The sequence below is a fragment of the Myxocyprinus asiaticus genome, chromosome 35, assembly GCF_019703515.2.
Source record: "Myxocyprinus asiaticus isolate MX2 ecotype Aquarium Trade chromosome 35, UBuf_Myxa_2, whole genome shotgun sequence".
Classification (NCBI taxonomy): domain Eukaryota; kingdom Metazoa; phylum Chordata; class Actinopteri; order Cypriniformes; family Catostomidae; genus Myxocyprinus; species Myxocyprinus asiaticus.
In genome coordinates this window covers 2,394,049-2,417,866 of record NC_059378.1, presented here as the reverse complement: position 1 = coordinate 2,417,866, position 23,818 = coordinate 2,394,049, and the positions used below count along the sequence as shown (strand labels likewise).

Sequence of the window (23,818 nt, the reverse complement as noted above, 5' to 3'; positions counted from 1 at the left end):
TTGAGTTTCAGAAAAATATTTTTCCTTTTCTGTCTTTAGGCTTGGAGCAGGATGGTCTTGCTGCTTAAAGGTATAGTTCACCCAAAAATGAAAATTCTCTCATTTACTCACCCTCATGCCATCCCAGTTGTGTATGATATTTTTTCTTCTGCTGAACACAATTTTATTTATTTAAAAAAAAAAAAATTTTTAAGAAGAATATCTCAGCTCTGTAGGTCCAATGCAAGTGAACGGTGACCAGATCTTTTAAAGGTCCAACATACACATGAAGGCAGCACAAATGTAATCCACATGGCTCCAGTGGTTTAATCCATATCTTCAGAAGTGATATGATAGGTGTGGGTGAGAAATAGATCAATATTTAAGTACTTTACTATAAATTCTCCTCCCTGCCCAGTAGGTGGTGATATGTACAACAAATGTGAATCTTCTTAAAAGACTAAGCAAGTGAATGTGGAGATTTATAATGATAAAAAGTACTTTAATATTGATCTCTTTCTAACCCACACCTATCATATCATTTCTCAAGACATGGATTAAACTACTGGAACTGTGTGGATTACTTTTGTGCTGTTTTCAGGGTTGGAGAGTAACAGAATACATGTAACGGGATTATGTATTTACAATACTAAATATTAGTAACTGTTTTCCATTACAGTTATAATTTAAATAGTAATCAGAATACAGTTACATTCAAAAAGTATTTTGATTACTGAAGAGATTACTTTGCATTTTATCGTAATTTGTTTCATTTCATATTTAGTCTATTCAATAAAAAAAAAATCCATATAAATGATGCGATTCAAACAGCGTTTGGGCAGCGGTGAAACACTTTCTTATGATGTGTTACATTCATACGAGCAGACAGAGAAGTAAGTTTGGAGCAGCAGAAATAGAAATAAACCTTGTGTAAATTGTCATGTGAATATTTAGCTAACATTCAATTTCTAGCCCTTTTACATGCACTTGTTACCAGGCACGATCGTATTCTTTTATCAATAAAATCCACATTAGATTTTTATTTATTTATTTATTTTACTCCTCTAGTTAGACCTTTAATATTAGGGCAAAAATCTTATTTTTGGTGAGAATTTTTGTATTGTTTTCCTATAAATATATAAACAAATCCTTAAAACTAGATCAATTTGCTTTCTTGTATTAGAAACAAATCTTGTTTTAGAAACAACACTGCATAAGATATTTAGGTTTTTCAGAGAATGTATTTTAACATGTGTATTGTGTCTTACTGTACTGGCAGAGTTTTTATAGTCAAAACAAGTGAAAAAAATCTACCAGTGCTGAAGAAGTAATCCAAATTATTTAGATTACGTTACTGATCTTGAGTAAAATAACAGAATATGTTACATATGACACTTTCCAGCATGCATTCTGTATTCTGTAGTAGAATACATTTAAAAAAAATTACCCTCCCAACCCTGCTTGCCTTTGTGATTTTGGGAGCTTCAGAGTTCAGGTCACCATTCACATGCATTGTATGGACCTACAGAGCTGCGATATTCTTCTAAAATTCTTTGTGTTCAGCAGAAGAAAGAAAGTCACACATTTGGGATGACATGAGGGTGAGTAAATGATAAGAGAGTTTACATTTTTGGGTGAACTATCCCTTTAAATTTATTTGGCTGGGTTCTACATTGATTATGTTTGAGTGCCATATATTGTGGTGACTGAACCCTAAGCTTTTAGTATGTTTTATCTGGTCTCCTCAGCCTTGCCCTTTACACACACTATGGCCCTCTAGATGGGAAAATCAAAGTGACTCTGGGATAGGGTATACTTAATAAAACAGGAAGCTTAAAGCAGGTTAATTTAATGTTAACAGTGACTTCAGGTGCATTGGTGTGATGTTAAAGGTGGGCATGTAACCAGAGCACATTCTTTGCCTGATGCAAAATCAAACAATGCTTTTAAATCTGGTCGAGTGCACTCTGTTATCACATTCATCATTATTTCTCTCTGTTACTTCTCTCTTCATTCCCTTCTCCATTTTATCTTTTTCTCTCTCTGTTTTAATGTCGAGCAGCATCACTGAGTTAAAGGACTGAACAGTAATTTTCAATGCACCCGTTAATAGCTTGCATATTGTACATTTAACAGCACTCTTTCTCATACCATATTCCCAAAAAGATAATACAATGCATTGATTTTTTTCCCACCCCTCACTCTTTATTATTCTCTCTTGTCCACTGTCTTCTAGGCCTCAGTATTTTAAGATCATAGAGGAGTGTGTGTCTCAAATCGTTCTTCATCGTAGTGGCACCGATCCTGACTTCACCTACCGCAAACGTCTGGATGTGGACTTCAGCCACCTGTTAGGTGTGTGTGTATTTATGTTCTCATTTATAAGCTGGTTCATTTGTTTGTTCCAAACTCAAATATTTAATCTCTCTATCATGTCTCCGCAGAGGTGTGTGTGGATAAAGCTAGGGCGGACGAATTTGAACAGAGGGTGTCTGAGTTGGCTCAAAAGGTAGATGCCCTTTCTTGTACTCTTCTACCCCTCCCTAGTTTTCCATTTCTTTCTTCTCAGTGTGGCTCCTCTAATGAAGAATGCCACCTTTCAAGACCATTCACGACCGCACCATTTAGCTTTTTTTAATTAAGGAGAGATTACTTGAAATCGTTCAAACAGCTATTTGTAATTAACAGTATTCTAAGACTAAAAAGGCGCCTGTATTGATTGTTTGGAACACTCCTTTATAATTGTGGGCTGAAATGTATGTGGTAGAGAGCACTGAATCTATAGATGCCAAACCACAGCTCTTTAACTACCTCCTTCCTAGATGGGCAAGTTAACTTTTAAAATAACCAAAGCCACTTTTTATTGTTTCACATTCAGAAAATGAAACTCGCTCTTACCTTAAGTTCTCATTAACAAAAGGAAGAAATTCATCAGGGTGGTCGACTAGTCATCCAACAACCAGCTAGTTGTTTAGTGAGATCAACTAGTGGGTTCTGTCTATCTGTCTGTCTGTCATCTCTTGCATTTTCTAACTATCGTTTAGTGGCAGTTTTTTTAATTGAATCCATGTCTACACTGTGAGCAGCACATCGTGACATGACAAAACTAGATAAGCTCCCATTATAATCAAATGCTGTCTACACTTATTACATACATATTGCAACACTAGCAGTATAAATACAGTGTAAGACTGATGGTAAGCATGGTAAAACCCTCTCAGAGAAGTTACGTCTCTAAATTCATCCCCTGTGAAGCACCACAAGTACAGCCGTCAAAGCATCACTTTCATATGAAATTCACAACCTTCAAAAATACATTTAAAGACAATTATTGACTTCACATCGCTTGCTATGATGAGCAAGGTTTCCGTTATTATGCACAACTCATGGCTCACTGTTTTTTGTGAGTCCTATGATTTTGTGCCATAAAAGGTTATAGTTATTTATCTTAAATATTTGTTTATATGTTGTTTACCCTATGTAACAGTATGCATCACTTGTCTGATTGGTGTGTTTGGTGGACATAACCCTGAATCAGCCTAATTATACAGAGCTTCCTTAAGAGTAGTCAAATTAAACCAAAAGATAATCTGGTGTAACTTGTAAATTTTCTTAATCCCTTAATTGAATTTGCTATGTTTTGTTTCATGTTTTGTGTTTTTAATATGTCATCCCTGTTGGTGGTCTGATTTTGCTCTTCAGTTTGATGAGGAGTTCCTGGGCAGACAAGAAGCTCAGGCCCAACTGTTGAAGAGAGAGGAGAAGATCAGTGAGCTGGAAGCTGAAATTCTGGCCTTTAGAAACCAGGTATCAATGCATTTCAGTCTCTTTGTTTTGAGTACATCTGAGGTGGTTTTTAATGGCATAGTAGTTGTAGAGCATTCAGTGATTGTTGGTCTGCAGGGAGTCGCAATGTGCTATTTGTCTGAAAAAAAAACAGACAAAATAGGAATGATTTCACAGCAAGGACATGCTTATTGCACAAAAGAACGTAAGACACAGATAGTCCATAATTTCCATTCTTCTAATACATTGCATGCAGCCAATTTACACTACCAAAGTCTTATGAATAGCCTGTGTCAACATTTATATTGATGTTGCTTGACAGGAAATGTAATATACAGTATAATAGGACGCAGGTACAATAACCAGAGAAGACTTGACCCAGCCCATTAGTGCTTTGCTCGCAGAATTTTTGCCAACAAACCTAGACTTGCAGCATGCTTGTATGAAAATATAAAAACTTCATGGCTATGCCCACTGACTTTGTGCATATGATGTATTGCAAAGCGTTGCGCTTAAGACGTAGCACTGTTAAAATAGGGTCCCAGGTGTTGAGACATGGCTGATCATTTGACACCAAGGTTAATAAGCATTTGTTTTAATTGACATTATCTGTCCTGTGATAAACACACACAAAATGTTTGTGTATGTGTGTAATATGTTCTCTTTGTTTCAGGGCCGGTATAATACAAAATAGATATTTTGCCAATTAAAAAAAAGACGCGAACCCGACTTGAATTCAGTATGCTACTCTGTTACGTTTATACAGAGCATTGCTTAGCCTTCAAAGAGAATTTTAATGTACAATAGATTACTTTGGAAATGCAACTAGAATGATAACATACAAAAATGCAGAAAACCCAGAGGCATGCTAGTGGTCACTCGAACAATTTGAGTTTTAGCTATACTTTAAGATACTCATATATCACCATTGCCATTTTTGTAATTCGTTTACCCTTACTGTTAGATATGAAACAAATCCAGTGATATTATAGCATTTATTTTATTTTATATTACTATTTTTGTATTATTATTAAATACAAATATTTATTTTTAGTTATTTCTTTTTATATTAGTTTTTCTATTTGACTAATGTATGAAGTACTTAAGCTGACAGAGAAAATGATATAACATTTTATTCATGGCATACTTAAGTTCTGGTAGCACTGTTAAACTTACCAAAATAGTTCATTTCTTTATCAGAGATAGTTTAATAATTATGCAAGTATACAGATTTAACCTTAAAATTATTTATTGTTTACATAAACAATGCAACATGCTCTTTTCACTACTGAGATAAATTTATTTACAGTTACTGCCAACTAATGAACAAAAATAACATTAACATAGCAATTTAAAACAAAATAAAAATGACCAATAACAGTCCTCAGTCTGTACTTGTACTTTTGAGAATGTGTTTTTTTCTTCTATGCCACAGAATTATTGTGTCACAACAATGCATTCAGTTTTTAGAGCCACTGTGTCGTATTCAAAGCACTCCCACACACACTCATTTGATATCTGCCATCCGCCATTGACACAGTATACCTCATTAAACACAGCTCTCACGTTTTGAATACACAGTGTAGGCGTGACGCCGAATACCTGTTGTTGTGGTACGCGATCTGGCCGTTCAAAACTGCAGATGAGGTTTATATTGCTCCTTGATAGTCACACAGTTTTGGGCGGAAAAATGAAACAAAAAGTAAATATAGTTTTTGTGTATTTTATTTTAGTTAGTTGTCAAGGCAAGATTTTTTTAGATCGTTTTAAATTATTTTTATTATTATTTTTTATCTAATATTAGTATCTTAATTTAGTTAACAAAAATGTTTTTTATAAGTTTTAGTTTTTGTTAACGATAATAACCCTGAACAAAACCAAACATGACGGGGCTCTAATAAAACACAAAAGTGACAACACATTTGGCGTTGAGGTAAAATGTAAATCTTCTACCAAATTGGAGGCAGTTTGTTTAGATGCACACAATGAATATAAACACATCTGTTCTCCCAGGCCGATCTATCCTGTAGTTATGCAAGTAATGAGAGATTTTGTTCCCCCAATCCCCAAAACACACATCCTCTAGTACACCATGATAATAAGGAACAGAATTGCCCCACTTCCTCACATTTAAGCCAACATCAAAGGGATTACGTATGTGAACTCTGACCCTCGCTCATCCTTGTATGTTAAAGCAGTTTTGATGATGTAATTGGATATTGCAATATCTTTTAAGGCAGTTATCGCAAAAATATTTTTTTACATATGGCTCTGCCCTACTTTATGCCCTAAAGCCCAGATTGTTGCCTTTCCATATCTAATCATTATATCAGAGTTCTTCCAGATAATAACTATTTTGAAGATTTTTTGTCATGGGCTCAGGTTGATATACAGTAGACTCATATTTGGGCATTTAAGCCACACTTAAAAATGCCTTAATGTAAATAAAATATCAAAGCAAGTGTCATGTGTGTGCTCAAATGCTGCTTAAGCTTTTCTCAGAACTAACTTTTCTGAGGCATTTTTGCTCAGTAACTTTTAATGAACAGGTGTGACAGTAGTTCACAGTTTTGGGGTAGTTACTCAAAATAAGTAATCCACTACAAAATACTGATTATTTTGATGTAATTAGATTAATGATTACTTCATCTAAAAGTAATCACATTACTAATTATTGTACTTTTAGGTTACTTTCTAAAACACTGTTCCTAGAAAAGTTTTTGGTTTTCCACTCAAATTAAAAATTTCCACAAAATGTTTCCTGCTGTGTCCTCCTTGTGTGATAAGTGTCAGATTGAGGAAGCCACTCTCCTTCATAGTTGCATTTTTGCCCTAAACTAACAATATTTTTCATACGTCGGACATGTTATGTATCGTACTAGCAACCGACCCATGTTTGGTGGTGCTTGGGGTTTCTGATAAACTTCCCTCACTTAAAAAATATATATAAAAAAAGCTTCTTTCTTATGCTCTTATTGTGGCAAATAAAATTATATTACGGTTCTGGAAAAAGTCAGAGATCCCATCTATTAAACTATTGCCAAATTCAGTAAGATTTGGCTTCCCCTTCTCCACTATCTTAAAAGTGTAAGTTGAGCTATTGTACAGCACTGACTACCCCATTAGTAACATGAACATGACATGAAGTCCCAGGGGAGGTGTGGGAGGGTTGGTTAGGTGTGGGGGCATGTTCTCTGGTTTTTGTTTATTTTGATATTTGTATGTCTTGTTTTTTCTGTCCCTCTTTTTTGTCTTTAAATTAGAATTGAGGGAGTTCTGTAGCAAATGTCTATATTTTCTCTCTCTCTCTCTATATATATACACACATACATACATACATACATACATACATATATACACACACTGTATTATGGCTGCAACTAACAGTTATTTTGATAATTAATCTAACGATTATTGAACAATTATTAGACTATTCTGCGATTATTGCAAAGATTAATCATTATTCAGCTTGTGCCCCGACTTAAAAGGTTGTATTAAACGTGCTTGCTAACAATAAAGAGGACAAAATCATCTTTTAAAAATTCCTCTAAATGACATTCACTGAATTAAAGGAAAATTTTTTTTTTTTAAGTTTAATTCAGTAAAGAAATTCACAGCAAAAAATCCTGTTGTAATCAAGTGTTTTTGTCTTGTTTTCCATTTAAAATTGTCTAAAAATACATTTAAAAATACTTGAGAAGCAACATATAAGATACTTAGACTTGCTTTAAGAGAATGTATCTTAATTATAAGTGTATTTTGTATATAAGTGTATTTTTTCACTTGGTTATACTTATGCGAGTGCAGTAAAGACAAAATACACTTACATTTGAGATCTATTCTCTAAAAGCAATTCTAAATATCTTATATGCTGCTTCTCAGGTGAATGCATCTTTTTTTTAAAGGATTTGTAGGTATTTTAAAATATTTGTGTTTTTAATATTATATTCGACATTCTCAGATAAAAAATGTTTTCTTCTGCAGTATAGCTGCTAAAGTAAATGTATGTTGTTTTAAAGGCGTTTTAGATATTTGTATTGTAAATCAAGCCAAAACAAAAACGAATCAAAAACATATTTTGTTGCCGTGTATAATGGGGGCGAAGACTACCCTCTCTCACATTTGACTGTTCACTTCAATCCATCTTTAACTCACAAAAAAACAAACTCTCTTTTATTAATAAAGCTGCGTTTTGCTAATTTTCTTAATGATAAGAAATGCACAGTGACACATATGATTCAATATGTCGCGAGCCATCACGTTATAGTCTAGCTGCTTTAAGCGTGTGTGCTCGAGGGATGAGCGTCCCCGTGACAGAGTGTACATCAGCCGGATGCAGTTTCAATCTCTCCTGTTTAGATCGAGACACTTTGCGAGTTTGTAGTTATTTACATGGTCTGCTTCCGTATTATTTGACCTTTAATAAAGCTATAACGCATTAAATATAACTGCATTTAAGATGTAACGCCGGGGTGTTTCCTTTAAAGACGCTCGACACGCAAGTTGTGCTTCAGTGGAGCGGCAGCTCTGGCTTTGCTTATTCCACAATGAGAGTGCTTCTGTATTTACTTATTTTGTATTTTTGCATTATAATTCCCTCATACTTTGCGATCTACATCACCTGAAGCTGTTTGGAAAGTTTAGTGTGCATCTGGACTGTGATCTGTGTAATTCTTCCTCTTCTCAGTCAGACGTGAACTGCAGTGCTGCTCTCGCGCATCATCATTAGAGTTTAATGTGATCTCATGTTACGTTAAATGAGATCAAGCGACTATTCGACAACTACATTTTTGTCGACATTATCGGTAACGCTGACTAATCGTTTCAGCCCTAATATATGTACTGTATATTGTTTTATCAATTAACACCTTCCAAATGTCTTTTTTTGAAATGTTTTGAATGGAAGTGTGCTTGAACTGACTTTATCTAAAATAAAGGACACTTGCTTTGATATTTTGTCTTCTAATGCTAAATTAAGCTGTGGGACATGTGACACCAGCCAAAAACCTTTCTCTTTCTGTTTTCTTGCACCTCTCTCCTCCACTTTTTCCTCAGACTGAAGCCCCTTTGTTTTTGCTTTTACGGAGCTTTGTTGATCTACAAACCATTCTCATTGACATGAGAAATAGGGGATCCACTGAACAGTTTGTTTGATCAATTGCATTGTGGCTTACCAGGCTATCGTCGATAGAGCAGATCAATTCTTAAATAATGGTGGCCGATGAGCGAAGTGAAAGTTTGGAGTGCATGCAGTTAAGCTGATCCATCTCTTTGGGATGCGATCGTTTGCAGCACCGCAAAACGTAATCACCCAGTCAATTCTCTATGTACGCCGGACCGTCAGTCATGCTGACTCTTAACTTGTGAATTATCTGGAGGCTGACATGTACGCGGTTTGAATTAGAGCACATACTTGTTCAATAAATCCACTCCCTTTGCAGCTGTTTGCCATTCAGGATAAATGAAGTGGATTCACTAGTGTAATGTGTCGTGCTGCTTGTTTTCTTTGGTTGGTTGATGGAAATTTGAGGTGTTTTGAGTTGAGAAATGGTTATGATCTGATTAATCTTTGAAATGTACTTTTACTACAGCTGGAATAACACCTCATTAAATCAATTTTTATTTGTTTCTTTACTTTCATGTGATATTGCCATAGAACAGAACCATGAATTTAATGTAAGATAGCATAATGAGAGCTTGTAATGTAAAACACTGTCATTAATAATGACAGAGTCGGCTGCATTTATAAAAAAAAGAAAACATTACATAACTTTAAAGGTGCTCTAAGTAAGTTTTTGCTTATTAAAAAAGTTGGTAACACTTTACAATAAGGTTTCATCCGTTAACATTAGTTAATGCATTAAGTATCATGAATGAACTATTAAAATGTATATTTTTACATAATTTATTTATCTTTGTTAATGTTAATAACAATACTATTGTTCATTAGTTAATGCACTATGAACTAACAATGTTAACAAATGCAACTTTTGATTTAAAAAAAAAAAATGTATTACTGTGTTGAAATTAACATTAAAGGTGCTGTAAGCTATTTTTTCATAGCAAAATATGCAAACATTTTTCCTACTCCCTTAAAGATATTAATAAAATAAGTGTCCTTAGATATCTCACCAGTCTCTGTGACAGCTGTAGCAAACAAATACCACATACACTGACACTTTTCACCTGTCAATCATTTTGTTCGTTCTCATTTGAAGCGGATCATTAAGGCTATGATTCATAATGTTTGTCAGTTGAGGGCACTATTGTGCCACTGTTGAATTTGACAGGTACAGGAACAAACAATGCTGCTGTATTGCTCTGTTTTTGTCTTAAAATTATCTTTGGAGTGCTGGGTTTTGGAATGAGGCGGCGTGGCTAATTCAGCGGCTCAGTCATGTGAAAGCTTCAGGACTATAAAATACAGCACCTTTAACTAAGATTAATAAATACTTTATAGGTATTGTTCATTGTTAGTTCTTGTTACCTAATGTTGTTAACTAATGCTAACATATGTTACCTTATTGTAAAGTGTTACCAAAACTTTTTACTCATATAGCATTTTTCAGAAATATATAGAAAATGATGTACACTTACATGAGATGAAGTCTTTGGTCATATTAGTAACTAAATAAATCTGTTTAATTTTATAATGACTGGCTCACCTCCTCACGGAGTCTGCCATGTTGACAGCACATGACAATGTGTCATGCAATTGACTGAGTTACTACCACTAATAATGACAATAATAACAAGTTTACTTTATATAGCACTTGCAGCCAATGCTCAAAAATAAAAGTACATGTAAACAAAACAAGCAAACCAAACAATATAACAACAAACACAATACACTTACTACAGTCAAAAATGGAGCCAGAGTCAACAGTATAGTCCAGAGTGATGATATCAGCAGGAATGTGATTCAACATACAGTCCAAACAGAATTAGTGCAAGTGAAAAGATAAAATGTCCAAACAAGAGGGAGTTATGATACAAATGCTACGTACTACAGCTCTCACAGGCCCGGATCACAGGTAAACAGTGCAATATCAAATGCCAAGCGCAAGCACACAGTGTTTAGCTGCCAGCAGAGAGCTTGCGATCGGTCACAGTCCAGTGTGCAACAATGCACGGAAATTCGCTTGGATTAAATACAAGAATGTCTGATAGGGATGTATGAGAAGTAGATGGGGGTCAGTATAGATTCCATAACAATAAGTACTTCTGGGACCGACAGGACGAGTAAGAGCCAGCTTAAAACTTACTGAGTGCACCTTTATATTTTTTTTATATATATATATAAACGCACGCACACATGCATACATATACACCGATCAGCCATAACATTAAAACCACCTACCTAATATTGTGTAGGTCCCCCTCGTGCCACCAAAACAGTGCCAACCCGCATCTCAGAATAGCATTCATCGATGATATTCTTCTCACCACAATTGTACAGAGTAGTTATCTGAGTTACCGTAGACTTTGTCAGTTCAAACCAGTCTGGCCATTCTCTGCTGACCTCTCTCATCAACAAGGTGTTTCCATCCACAGAACTGCTGCTCACTTTGGCACCACTGAGTAAATTCTAGATATCATCCACGCGATTATTTAATCAGCCAATTGTATGACAGCAGTGCATAAAATCATGCAGATATGGGTCAGGAGCTTTAGTTAATTTTCATATCAACCATCAGAATGAAAAAAAAAAACAAAAAAAAATTGATCTCAGTGATTTGGACCGTGACATGATTGTTGATGTCAGACAGGCTGGTTTGAGTATTTCTGTAACTGCTGATCTTCTGGGATTTTCACACACAACAGTCTCTAGAGTTTATCCCGAATGGTGCCAAAAAACAAACAAAACAAAACAAAAAACATCCAGTGAGTGGCAGATATGTGGAGGGAAAAGCCTTGTTGATGAGAGAGGTCAACAGAGAATGACCAGACTGGTTTGAACTGACAAAGTCTACGGTAACTCAGATAACCTCATCTACAATTGTGGTGAGAAGAATATCATCTGTGATGGCACTTTCTTTGGCGGCACGAGGGGGACCTACACAATATTAGGCAGGTGGTGTGTGTGTGTGTGTGTGTGTGTGTGTGTGTGTGTACATACATATATATGTATATATATATATATATATATATATATATATATATATATATATATATATATATGTATATATACGCGCACACACACAGCATATTAGAGCACTTTCTTATGTTAAAACTTGTATTTGAGCTTTAAAGTCGTTGAAATCACTTTTTTTTTTTTTTCATATTGGCATCAAAGTTGTAAAATTGGATATAATTTTGCACAGAAAAGGTTAGTAAGTGATTTTATCACACTAAAATCATGTTAACACACGTTGTTTGTCTTGTGTCTGTACTTCTGAAACAGTTGAGTATTTTAACGTTTCCAGATTGTCCCCATTCACTTCCATTGTAAGTGTCTCACTGGAACACATATTTTTGCTTTATTTAAAGAAAATAAGGGACGAGTCAAAATTCATTTTTGCCGTAATCAATATTATGCTACAAATGCTGTCGATTGAGTTTAACTTAAACTGGTCCCGGAATATTCCTTTAAGGTCTTTAAGCATGGAAACTTTCACCATAAGGCAGTAGACAACTAGTACCCGGTGTACAACAAATGTTTTTCTATACCAAGTATTGATGATGTAGAGCCTTCAGAAAATCATGTTCCAAATATGATAGGCCAAGTTTTAAAGGGTAAATACAGTCTTTGTAACCTGGAGCAACCTGGTATTTAGCTCAAGGGCACAAATGTTATGGCTCAATCCTTCTGAGGATTGAATCAGCAATCTTCGGTTTACTTGCCCTGAGCCATAAACATTTCACCAGAAGTACACTGCTACAGTAGTTCAAACCTGTGCATGGAGACCCCAGTGTTGATTATTTCTAGTCCATAAAAGTCCATATATTACCCATTGCTGTTTGAGAAACAAAAACTGAATTAATATGCAGCACAAAGACCATATCTTAACTTGACTCTTTATTATTCTCCCTTGTATTCACAGTTTGGGGCAGTTCCAGTGGTTTTGCCTTCAGTGCAGTCTGCCCAGTCTTTGTCTTCAACTGCCGCCTCTTCATCCTCATTTCTACCTGTTCCGCCGCCGCCGCCTCCCCTGGTCTGGGGGCTTCTGCTCCACCGCCCCCTCCTCCGCCACCGCCCCTACTAGGCTGTGGCTTAATGGCCGGTATGCCGCCACCCCCTCCTCCTTTGGGGCTAGACGGGCTTGCATTCTCTTCAACCCAATACACGCTGCCTTTCGGCCTGAAGCCAAAAAAGGAATTCAAGCCCGAGACGTCTATGAAGCGCCTCAACTGGTCCAAGGTAAGAGCTCTGCCCAGCACAGATGCTACAGACCCAAGATAAAGACCTACGGTCTATTCATCTGTCTATCTTTTCATTTTTCTGTTGTGTTCCTTTGAATTCAAGAATCAACTTTACTCTTTTGTCTTTAAACTTTCACGCTTTCAACGGGGCCAAATACTTTTTGGCCACTGAAACACAATGGCAACACTAGCATAAAAGGACAGATGTTCACAAAGTAACTGTGAAGAAAACTACTTCTGTTTTGTGCCAACCCTCATTAAGAAAATGCTTGCTCGAACCCCCTCCGTCTTTGTTGTTAAAACTGCCACTCTCATTTCTGGGCAGATGTTGCCGTATGCGCTCTATCGTGTGGTCTGGTATTAGTTTATAAATTATGATTAATATTTAATCCCTGTCCCTTTTGCCACTACAATACAGATGTTTTTTTAAAGAATTCACCATATGCTTCATCTCATCTGAAACCTGTTTGTAATTAGCCATTAAGAGGACACAATGAGGCTCCTATGAGTTTTTTAAACAGCTGCTTGAGAAGCCGACATCATGCAGTATTCATGGCTCCTGACCCAATACTTTTATCACTCATTAACAAGAGTTTTGCAGTTTAGAAATCCGAAGACGAGACAGCTGGTGCATCATGGTAAACATTTCACCGCATGCCCATCAGATGGGCTGGTTGTTGGACTGAATGTTCATAGTCACACACACACACAGTTGGAAACAGCAGTTAATCACCTGCACTGCAATGAGGCACTACATTTCAGGCTCATGTTCAGTCTCATTCTTGATGTTTGATTTCCTCAAACACGTCCTCATGGAGAACAGTTGAAAAGCTGTTATTGGCTCAGGTATTAGACAGGAGTGTGAGCTCTGTTCATTAGTGCAGACTGTCTCATTGATTAGCCTTTCAGTCTTTATCTCAACAAGAAAACTCCATTAAACTGATCAAACCACAATGCTCTCCTCTCCCCCCTCGTTACCATGACTTCCTTTCACACCTCCAGACAACATCTTGAAAAGCCTGTAAGAAAGTGTTAGTAGCCTTAAAACCCTTACTCTGTGGAACGCAAAAGGTGTTTTACAGAATGTTGACGGTGCTCTTTTCCATACAATTTGGAGTCGCAATAACACAATGGTTTACCTGGGCTTAAGTGGCATCTGCCATGCTATTCACCCCCGCCAACGTTCGCAGGAGGATGTATATGTGTTCAGAGGGAGAAGGTTCTTAACAGTGAAAGTCGTCCGTGTAGAGAATGGTCATACAGTAAAAACGTTCTGACATTTGGAATCGTTGATGTCAAACCAGGCATGATTCTTCATGCACCATAGTTGAATATAGACAAGCATAAACAAATGATTGTGCGTCATGGGCCAGATTCACAAAAAGTTCTTAAATTCTTCTTAAATACCATTTTCTTAATTTCTAACTTAAGAAAATAGTTAAGAATATAATAGGCCCTTTCCCACCAACAGTCCTGTACATTTCCTTTAGTAACTTTCTATATGAGAGCTCTTACGAGGAATGGTACACCTGAGGAGACTTTTCCCCTGTTGCATTCACATTGCCAAAAGTTACCACTGTACTGATGTAATCTAGTATCTACCATTTTTCTTCTGACGTGGTAGTGACGTGTGATTCAGTATAAACAACAACGAATTCAACAACACTGATGGAGGATCCCGGGATCGGAGTTACAGTTTTGTTAGGGCTGTTTTACATGAGCGTTGGCTGCATCCGAAAACGTAGGCAGCTGCCTAATCAGTTAATGGCTTAAATGACAGCATTTCTGGATGAATGGAACTCTTAAGGAAACTGGTCTCTGAACCTTAGCACCTTATTTCATCCTACCTTTCATCCTACCACAGCCCCCGAAGGCAGCATTTTCCCGTACTCTGGGCACGAGAGCTGTGCGTGCTGCAGCCGTAGTGAAAGATGAGACGAGCGGTCAGACTACCACGCAGCATGTGCTGAATTTAGTGGACAAGATGTTGAAAGCACTATAAACCTATTTATGAAAACAATGTTTTACAATAAAGGCTTTTATGGCTCAACAGAAATTACTTTACTGAAATACTCACTCATTGACTTAAAAATACGTCTTGATGCAAGTTGCCACACAGTAACAGGCAATACTTCCCTCATGTAGACTAGATTTCGTGATGGTTTAGTGTACAATAGAGTTCAATTACCTACATTTGATAAACACCTGATTATTTATATCTGTCATCCCAGGAAAAATTCAATGTAGTAATCCAGGAATCACTTTAATTTCTTCATAGTCACACAGCACAAACAGTACAGATACGATGGAAACTCCAAGCGTGTCTCCCGATGAAGACAACAACAACTGCCATTCGCCACTAAGTGGCGGTGACGTCACCACGACACTTGTGCCAGGTTATGTGCACCTTGAGGCCACGTGAAGTGTCGAAAGCCCGCTGGCAGGAGGTCATGGGGCAGACCCAGATGCCACGGGTTGACTGACTGAGACGGCTGATGGACCACCTGTGCCCCCTACTGTGCCAACTTGCTGTGCTTTAGCCACCCGATGCTCCGCTCGTTGTTGTGAGCGTCGCTCCTCCGCCCACCGTTGTTGTTGGAGGGCGACTGCCTCCAACTGCCCAGTAGCGTCCTTCGCAAGCCTCCTCCACAGAGTCCGATCTTGACACCGCTGGTACCAGTCAGCGGCAAGTCCACTCAGCTCCAGATCCTCCTGTACCACATCATCCCATCTCATCTCTAACCCGTGCTGTGCCCGTTTAGCCCCCTCAATCCAGCCGAACAAAAGCTGTTAGGCATGCGGGCTACATGGCCCAGCCAACGCAGCCTTGCCTGCTGGAGGAGCTCACCGATGGGACTTTGTCCAGATTTTTCAAGGATTTGTGAGCTCCTCACTCAATCCAGCCTGGTTAAACCCAGGATGGATCGTAGGCAGGTCAGCCTAAATGTTTCTAACCGGCGAAGATGTTCCATTAACGGGTCCATGTTTCGCAAGCGTAGAGAAGGGAGGGAACGACCATGGCCGAGAAGACCTGAAACTTCGTGTAGAGCGACAGACCAGGTAGCTTCCGCACAGCGTTACGCAACCGATGAAAAGATAATGCCGCTCGACTGATTCGGAGTGAGACCTCCGCTGTTAAACCGGAGCTGGTCATGAGCACACTGTCCAGGTATGGGGAACTCTCCACTCTCTCCACAACTGCTCTATCACCAATTGGGAGTTGGGGGGGTGGAGTGTCCGATGGTACAAAATTCCCAGGCAGGTGCCTAGTTTTGGTGGGGCTGATAGTAAGATGAAGACACACACACACACACACACACACGTGAAACAGGTGATCCTCTTTGTAGACTTTGTTGGTTTTATTTTATTTCTGTTAAGGGAATTGTAAAATTTGCACAATCCTCTGAGTTGCATGCTAGCAGCTACAGTAGTTGTTTACCAATCACAGGCTGCAGCACCTCCCACAGTCTCCAACAGTCCCTATACGCCCCCAAAGTACCTACTCCAGAGTAGGAGCTAATAATTCCCCAAAAACGGCTCTGATGAACTATAGTTCCTTAGGTGCGAAAGCGGCGAAAAGTACTAGTCCCGGGGGGAAGTACCTAAAACGGGCTTCAGTAGTGTCAGTGGGAAAGGGCCTTTTTTCGCCACCACCATTTCCCATGCTTTCCCATGCTTTCATGCTCTCTTACTTTCCGATGACTTGATATAATTAAAAAGCCCATTGAACTTATTTCTTGCAGTAATTTCCTCAAGAACCTCCAGGTCTTGTCTACTGAATTTAGTTTTCTTTTGCTTCGTGCCAAATTAAAAGTTGTCAAATGGTTACCAGCAAGTAAATTCACCTTTGACGGTTAATGTCATTAAACTACCACATATCATGCACTTTACAATTCAAAAAAATGATCGCGATGGCGACGTCCGTGATTTCATGTACTGATTTGGATGGGACTAAAGATCTCCATGTTGAACACATTGAATTACTTTTGGTGATAAAATTTACATATTTTAAACTTCATCTGTTTTTTGTTTTTTTTAATTACTTATCATTACAAAAATAAATTAAATATTAATTTATTGATTTTATTTTAATTTATTCATTATACATTATACATTACTTATTTTAAAAAACCTATTAAAATAAACTTGACTTGAGTTTATAGAAGTGGCCATTAAAGCCATTAAAATAAACAAGACCTATCTGTGAATTATATAATTATAACATTATGTAATTGAGCGTAATGCGTAAAATAAATGAAGGTTAGTAGACTATCTTACCTGCCGCTGATTTTACAGTGGTCAGTCATAGCAGTTTCTGGCATTTGGCTTTACTTGTTTGTTTTATTTATTTATTTGTTTTTGGGAAGGATGACAAAAAATCTACATCCAAATTGAACAGTAGGAAATTTACTCTGGAATTTTTACAGAGGTTGCGTGAGAAAAAACACAGACTTGATCATAAAGTGCGTCTGAAACACAAATTTCCCTAACCTCAGTGAAAACTATAGGGCCGAATAGGGCCTGATTGTAAATTTGTGTTTAGACTCTCCCACTCCCACATTCTGACCTCCCTTGAGGTGTCATGATTATGTCAGTCCATAATTTCTCTTCCTGTGTCTTTTTGTGTGTAGATTTCACCCCAGGAGATGTCCGAGAGCTGTTTTTGGATCGTCGCTAATGAGTATTGTTACGAGAATGAGGACCTGCTCTCCAGACTGGCCATCACCTTCTGTACACAGAGAACCGGTCAGTCCGTTTTAACAGTTTTACGTGGTAGTTGTGTGTCTTAGCACAATCAAACATTTCAATAAATGTCCTTTATACTTTCTTCACAGAAATCTATTTGACCTGACACTATGCTGTAAAAAATTAAAGTTAATATTGAAAACTTTAAACATGGCAGCATAACAGTGATGGGTTTGTGAGTACCCGGCAGGCCATTTGTCAGTAGACAGTACGTGCGAGATGATTATACTTCAGTTTATTCTGTCTTTTTTCAACATATCTGCAGGATATATTATAGTGGTCATATCTTGGTGAATAAAATGTTCATGCCAAATGTTGTTGGCATCATTTAAGATAAGAGTTAATTGTAGCTTGAAAACATACTGTCACTTTGAGAACTTAAAATTCTAAGTCTCTTTCTGAACTTCTACAACTTACTGATTTTAGACAGCTTAATACATACGTATTAACACACTGAACACATGATCATGACACTTACACATCAACAGTGCTTATTCAGTAGTCACTGTATGGTAATAAAATTCACTGTATGGTTCCTAAAATTCAGAAGATCCAGTGATATCTCGTGTTATTTTCCCGCTGTGTGCTAGGGCTGGGTGGTATATCGACTTTTAAAGATATATCGTTATATTTTCAAATGAGATATATGATAAGACAATATAATTTATATTGATATAGTTTGATGTTGCGTTACATAACCCGTTTCTTCCGTAAAGCCATGCCAGTGTTTGCATCTCGCGCACTCTCCGTGCAACCCCGTCTCCACTCTCCCTCTGCATCTGCGTGCAAACCCGGCTCCACTCGCTCACAAGTTCTCCTGCAACATGGAGGGAGACACATCACTGGTCCACACTGCTGAAGAAAACTCACCCTGTGTCTCAGTCAGCTCCCAGTGTCGTGTATCAGTATATCGTGAACACGAATTCGGGCACTGGTAAGGGTACTGATCCACTGAACATTGGGACACTTATGACTCAATCACCCAAGACATGTAAACCAGCTTGCGCAGCTGTTATTAATCAGCACCGTCACTGTATAAATGACATTATCATTTTCGTATTCAAACGTACATTATTATAGGACTTTTTCACCAGTCAGCAGCCATATCACCCTGCAGCTCTCGTCTGGTTGCCCACTAAAGCTAAATGGGGTTGAGCCTGGTCAGTACCTGGTTGGGAGACCTCCTGGGAAAACTAAGGTTGCTGCTGGAAGAGGTATTAGGGAGGTCAGCAGGGGGTTTTCACCCTGCAGTCTGTGTGGGTCCCAATTCCCCAGTATAGTGACTGGGACACTATACTGTAAAAAGGCACCATCCTTTGGATGAGATGTTAAACCGAGGTCCTGACTCTGTGTAACCCCGGTGGCCTGGCCAAGTTCCCCCCATTGGCCCATCTCAATTATTGCCTCATAATAATCCCCATTAATTAATTGGCTCTATAACTCCACTGTCTCTTCTCCACCAATAGCTGGTGTGTGGTGAGCGTACTGCCGCATTATGGCTGCTGTCGCATAATCCAGGTGGATGCTGCACACTGGTGGTGGTTGAGGAAAGTCCCCTGTTGTCTGTGAAAAGCACTTTGAGTGTAGTGTCAGAAAAGCACTATATAAGTGTAATGTTCATTCATTCATTTATAGTCAGCTCTTGAGATTATTTTGATTGCAGCTGTAATATTTTTACAGTTTTAGACAATGTCAGCATGCTTAATGTCTCTACATGATGTTGTGTCCCCAATTCACTCCATTTAAAGCACATCCACTTCCATCATGAAAGCACCACTTGTGTAACAAATTTACCAATTGACTACAAATTCAAGACTATCAAAGTGACCTTCTGTAAGTAATATTCCAGTTGTTATGCTCGATAGGGTATTTGTGTGAGAACTATGATAGTTTTGTGCAAAAAATAAATTATTTAGCCTATTTATTTGTTAAACTCCTACTTATCTGATCATGTCTGTTGGACACTACCCTAAACCAAATTAAATATATAGGGTTTCCTTATGTCCGACTAGTCGTTTAGACCAGTATTTCCCAACCTTTTTTGCCGTAAGTACCCCCACAGCAACTTTAGTAAGGCTGAAGTACCCTTCATCAACACAAAACCAAAGATGTGTCCCAAAGACTAAATAATTTAACATCTTTAATACTGATTATTATTACTGAATATCAACAATTACATTATATATTAAGGTATATTTTAGTTATAATGTTAATTTTGCTTGCATAAATTGTATCTTGGCAAATGCTGTTAATTATACAGAGGACCTTCTAACTTTGTAGATTACAACATATTAATTTAACAAATTTTGTTCTATCAGTTTTTCATATTTTGGTCACATTTTAAGTTTTTAAAAATGTACAAATTTTATGCATAGCATCAATAAATATGTTGTTTTGAATGTGCGTATGTTATATTCTGTGCATATGTTTTATTACGTGTTTACATTATTTGTACAGTTTATAAGGATTTACATTGATATGTAGAACAAGATCTAAAACGGTACTGTATCTTTAAGAATACCGACGGCAGTTCTGCCAGTGAGCGCATATTCATGAGAACACGTATGGTTTCTTTAGCACATACCTACTATGTTTGGTTAGAATTAATTTTTCACACATTACACAAGACAAGTCAAACCAAACCTTTACTCTCGACACACAGTGAAAAGATATCTGTGCCGAACTTCGCCAATATCGGGATTGTTCCAATGAAGATAGTGATTAATTGGAAAACCTATATTTTTACCCATCCCTAATTTTATTATTTTTATTTTAAGCCACTCTTGTGATTTTGTTAGGTTCCACACAGAAAAATCTAATACTTTTCCCCCGGTACCCCCAGTTGTGAATCACCAGTTTAGACAACCCACTGTCTAGTCGATTTTGAAAGTTATTTTGCAAATCCCTAATGAAAACATTGACATTTTTTGACCTTGGTGAGGTGGGTGTGACAATGAGAAAAACAGATGTTGTCAATGAATTAATTTATTGTGTTACTGCCTGTAAGGACTCTGTCCACCAAATTAAAGTAGAAATTGATGATGGTTAGAGAGTGGTACTCACAGGAAATAGAATCACCAATGGGGCCACTTTGCACAAGTTTGATCGGCTTTGACTTAATGAACCAAAGCTTTTTCTAATGGCTCTGTCTAGGATAGAGTACTTGGATGGGCATTACACAGTGCTCTTTTTGTTGACCTGAAGCAGGATTTGGTGCTGTCAGTCATATGCTATTCAGGCCTTGAAAAATGAAGTCAACCTGTCAGATTCTACTCTACTTCAGGATGAGCATGCCATGTTCCCTGACGTGATTACAGAACCTTTGACTGACAGAATCCAGATTTCCTCTCAAAGAACCATGTACTCAGCATTGTGGGTCACCCAGGGGCCCATCAGGACATTGCGCACATCTCACTCACAGATGGACTCTTCCTCTCAGTCTTCTTTTACTCCTCAAGTGTCCTTGGTAACTGCTGCGAGTGCTTTTGTATTTGCTTTATTTATTCATTGCATTTTTTTATGGGGCAGAAGCTAATGTTTGGAATCCTCTTAAGCTGCTTTGTCATGTGAGAACGGCATCTGACAAAGACATTGTAATGCTCCCTCACTTGCTGGTCTTCATCCAGTCTCTCAAGCTCTCTTAATTTCCCATAAGTGCGGCGACATCTGGAGCCCAATTAAACATTAAACAGAGGAATCAAAACTAATTCACTGAAATATTTATTTTCACCTCTGCTGTTCGTTGTTCTCAACTGTAATTGTGCTTGTTATTGTACGTCTCTGAATTGATGGCAGTGATTGAACTGATGCTTGATTTTTTCAGTCTGAAATCTGTTAGAGTCTTGCAGAAAACAATCACCAGGAGTGCCTTATCAGAGTCTTGCCCTGCCTGACTTTCATCAAACCTCTATCAAGGTGATTTAGGCTTTTGTTGGACCATTGAGTGATTGTTGGAAAAGAGCCCACACACACACAAAAAAAACATGCCCGGCAATCTGTCGCCCTGATACTCTGGTCTGCAATTTCACACAACTTGCTAAAATTATCCATCAGTCATAAAGCTCCTTGTCTTCCTCACTGGTGTTGGCAGTTCGAGTACTCATTCACATAGTATTAAGTAGTCTAAGTAAAGGAGTACATGGAAGAATCCACACAGCAGAAAGTATGAGACAGATTATATTCAATCATCACTGATGTGTGCTGATCAGATTTTGGAGCACAAAACCACATAAATACATAAGGATAAAATTTGTTTGTACATTTCTGACACTTCACTCTTTAAAGAGGTCATATGATGAGAAATCAAATGGTCCTTGATCTTTTGAAATAAGAGTTAAAGTACTGTGAAAACATATTTTAATTTACAGAACTGAAAATTTCCTACAAAGTTTAAAAATACTTTTTTTTTTTATTTTTTTTTTTTATAAACTAATCTGCAAAAACTGTCATTAGATAATTTCTTCCCAGTCACAGTGAGAGGTGATAAGACTATTTAGCAGAGACGGGCCTCTTCTTTTAAAATGAATGGGACAAATTGGAATGCCCAATGGCAGCCAACGGTTAACGGATGTAGAAAGGAAGTCCCGCCTCACAGGTAAAAGAGACAATCACCTTTTTAATACAGACACCGCCTGTCAATCAACTCGATAACGTGCATGCGCTATAGCTAGACAAGCCGGGAAAATTGTGTTTCTTAGCGTAATCTGAGGTTAAGAAGCACAGTTTGATACCAGTGTTGTCAGATTTTATTGATGATTTGAAATACGTTCTTTGATCGTAATCTTGGCCAACCGTTTTTGAGATTTCGGTCTTTCCCCATTCAAGTAGATAGGAGCTTACATTCTGAATCCATGGCGCTATTGATCTAACCGTTATATGGGACCATAATATGCGCTGATTACATTGCTATTGTAATTTATGATGACACTGATACTACTGCAAAGTTGGGTGTATAAAAGCGTGTTAATGGGTAGAATACAGACAAAAGAATGATGATAAGAGGGCATATTTTGGGCAGATATGTGAATGGCTTTCGCTGAAGATGGTACATGAGTGCATGAGCACTTGAGAGTATTTGGGTAATCTGATTCCTTTTGTAGACAAATAAAAAAAGAAAAATAATTTTAAAAAAATCCCATGACATGTTCTTGGAAAATGTCTCTACGCGAACGATTGTACAGATGTACACTGGTGGCCAAAAGTTTGGAATAATGTACAGATTTTGCTGATTCGGAAGGAAATTGGTACATTAATTTTCCAAAGTGGCATTCAACTGATCACAGTGTATAGTCAGGACATTATTGATGTAAAAAACAACACCATCACTATTTGAAAAAAGTCATTTTTGATCAAATCTAGACAGCAGCCATCACTCCAACACCTTATCCTTGAGAAATCATGATAAATTGCTAATTTGATACTACAAAATCACCTGCCATTACATCAAACACAGTTGAAAGATATTTGGTTCATTAAATGATCAATATTCAATATTATTAGGTCAATATTAGTTCAAAAATGGTAAAAAAAGAAACTTTCTCTAGAAACTCATCAGTCAATCATTGTTTTGAGGAATGAAGGCTATACAATGCTTGAAATTGCCAAAGAACTGAAGATTTCACACAAAGGTGTACACTACAGTCTTCAAACACAAAGAACAACTGGCTCTAACAAGGACAGAAAGAGATGTGGAAGACCAGATGTACAACTAAACAAGAGGATAAGTACATCAGAGTCTCTAGTTTGAGAAATAGACTCCTCACATGTCCTCAGCTGACAGCTTCATTGAATTCTACCCGCTCAACACCAGTTTCATGTACAACAGTAAAGAGAAGACTCAGGGGTGCAGGCCTTATGGGAAGAATTGCAAAGAAAAAGCCACTTTTGAAACAGAAAAACAAAAAGAAAAGGTTCGAGTGGGCAAAGAAACACAGACATTAGACAA

At 37.5% G+C, this 23,818-nt stretch overlaps 1 protein-coding gene across 1 annotated transcript in view; it reads left to right on the top strand.

The window, feature by feature from the left end:
- diaph3 (diaphanous-related formin 3) overlaps positions 1–23,818 on the top strand; it is a 484,493-nt gene that overhangs the window by 207,054 nt on the left and 253,621 nt on the right. Inside the window, 6 exon segments of the mRNA XM_051672192.1 lie at positions 2,216–2,334; positions 2,424–2,488; positions 3,682–3,786; positions 12,810–12,914; positions 12,917–13,126; positions 17,760–17,874. Of these exon segments, the coding sequence (XP_051528152.1) occupies positions 2,216–2,334; positions 2,424–2,488; positions 3,682–3,786; positions 12,810–12,914; positions 12,917–13,126; positions 17,760–17,874 (719 nt within the window).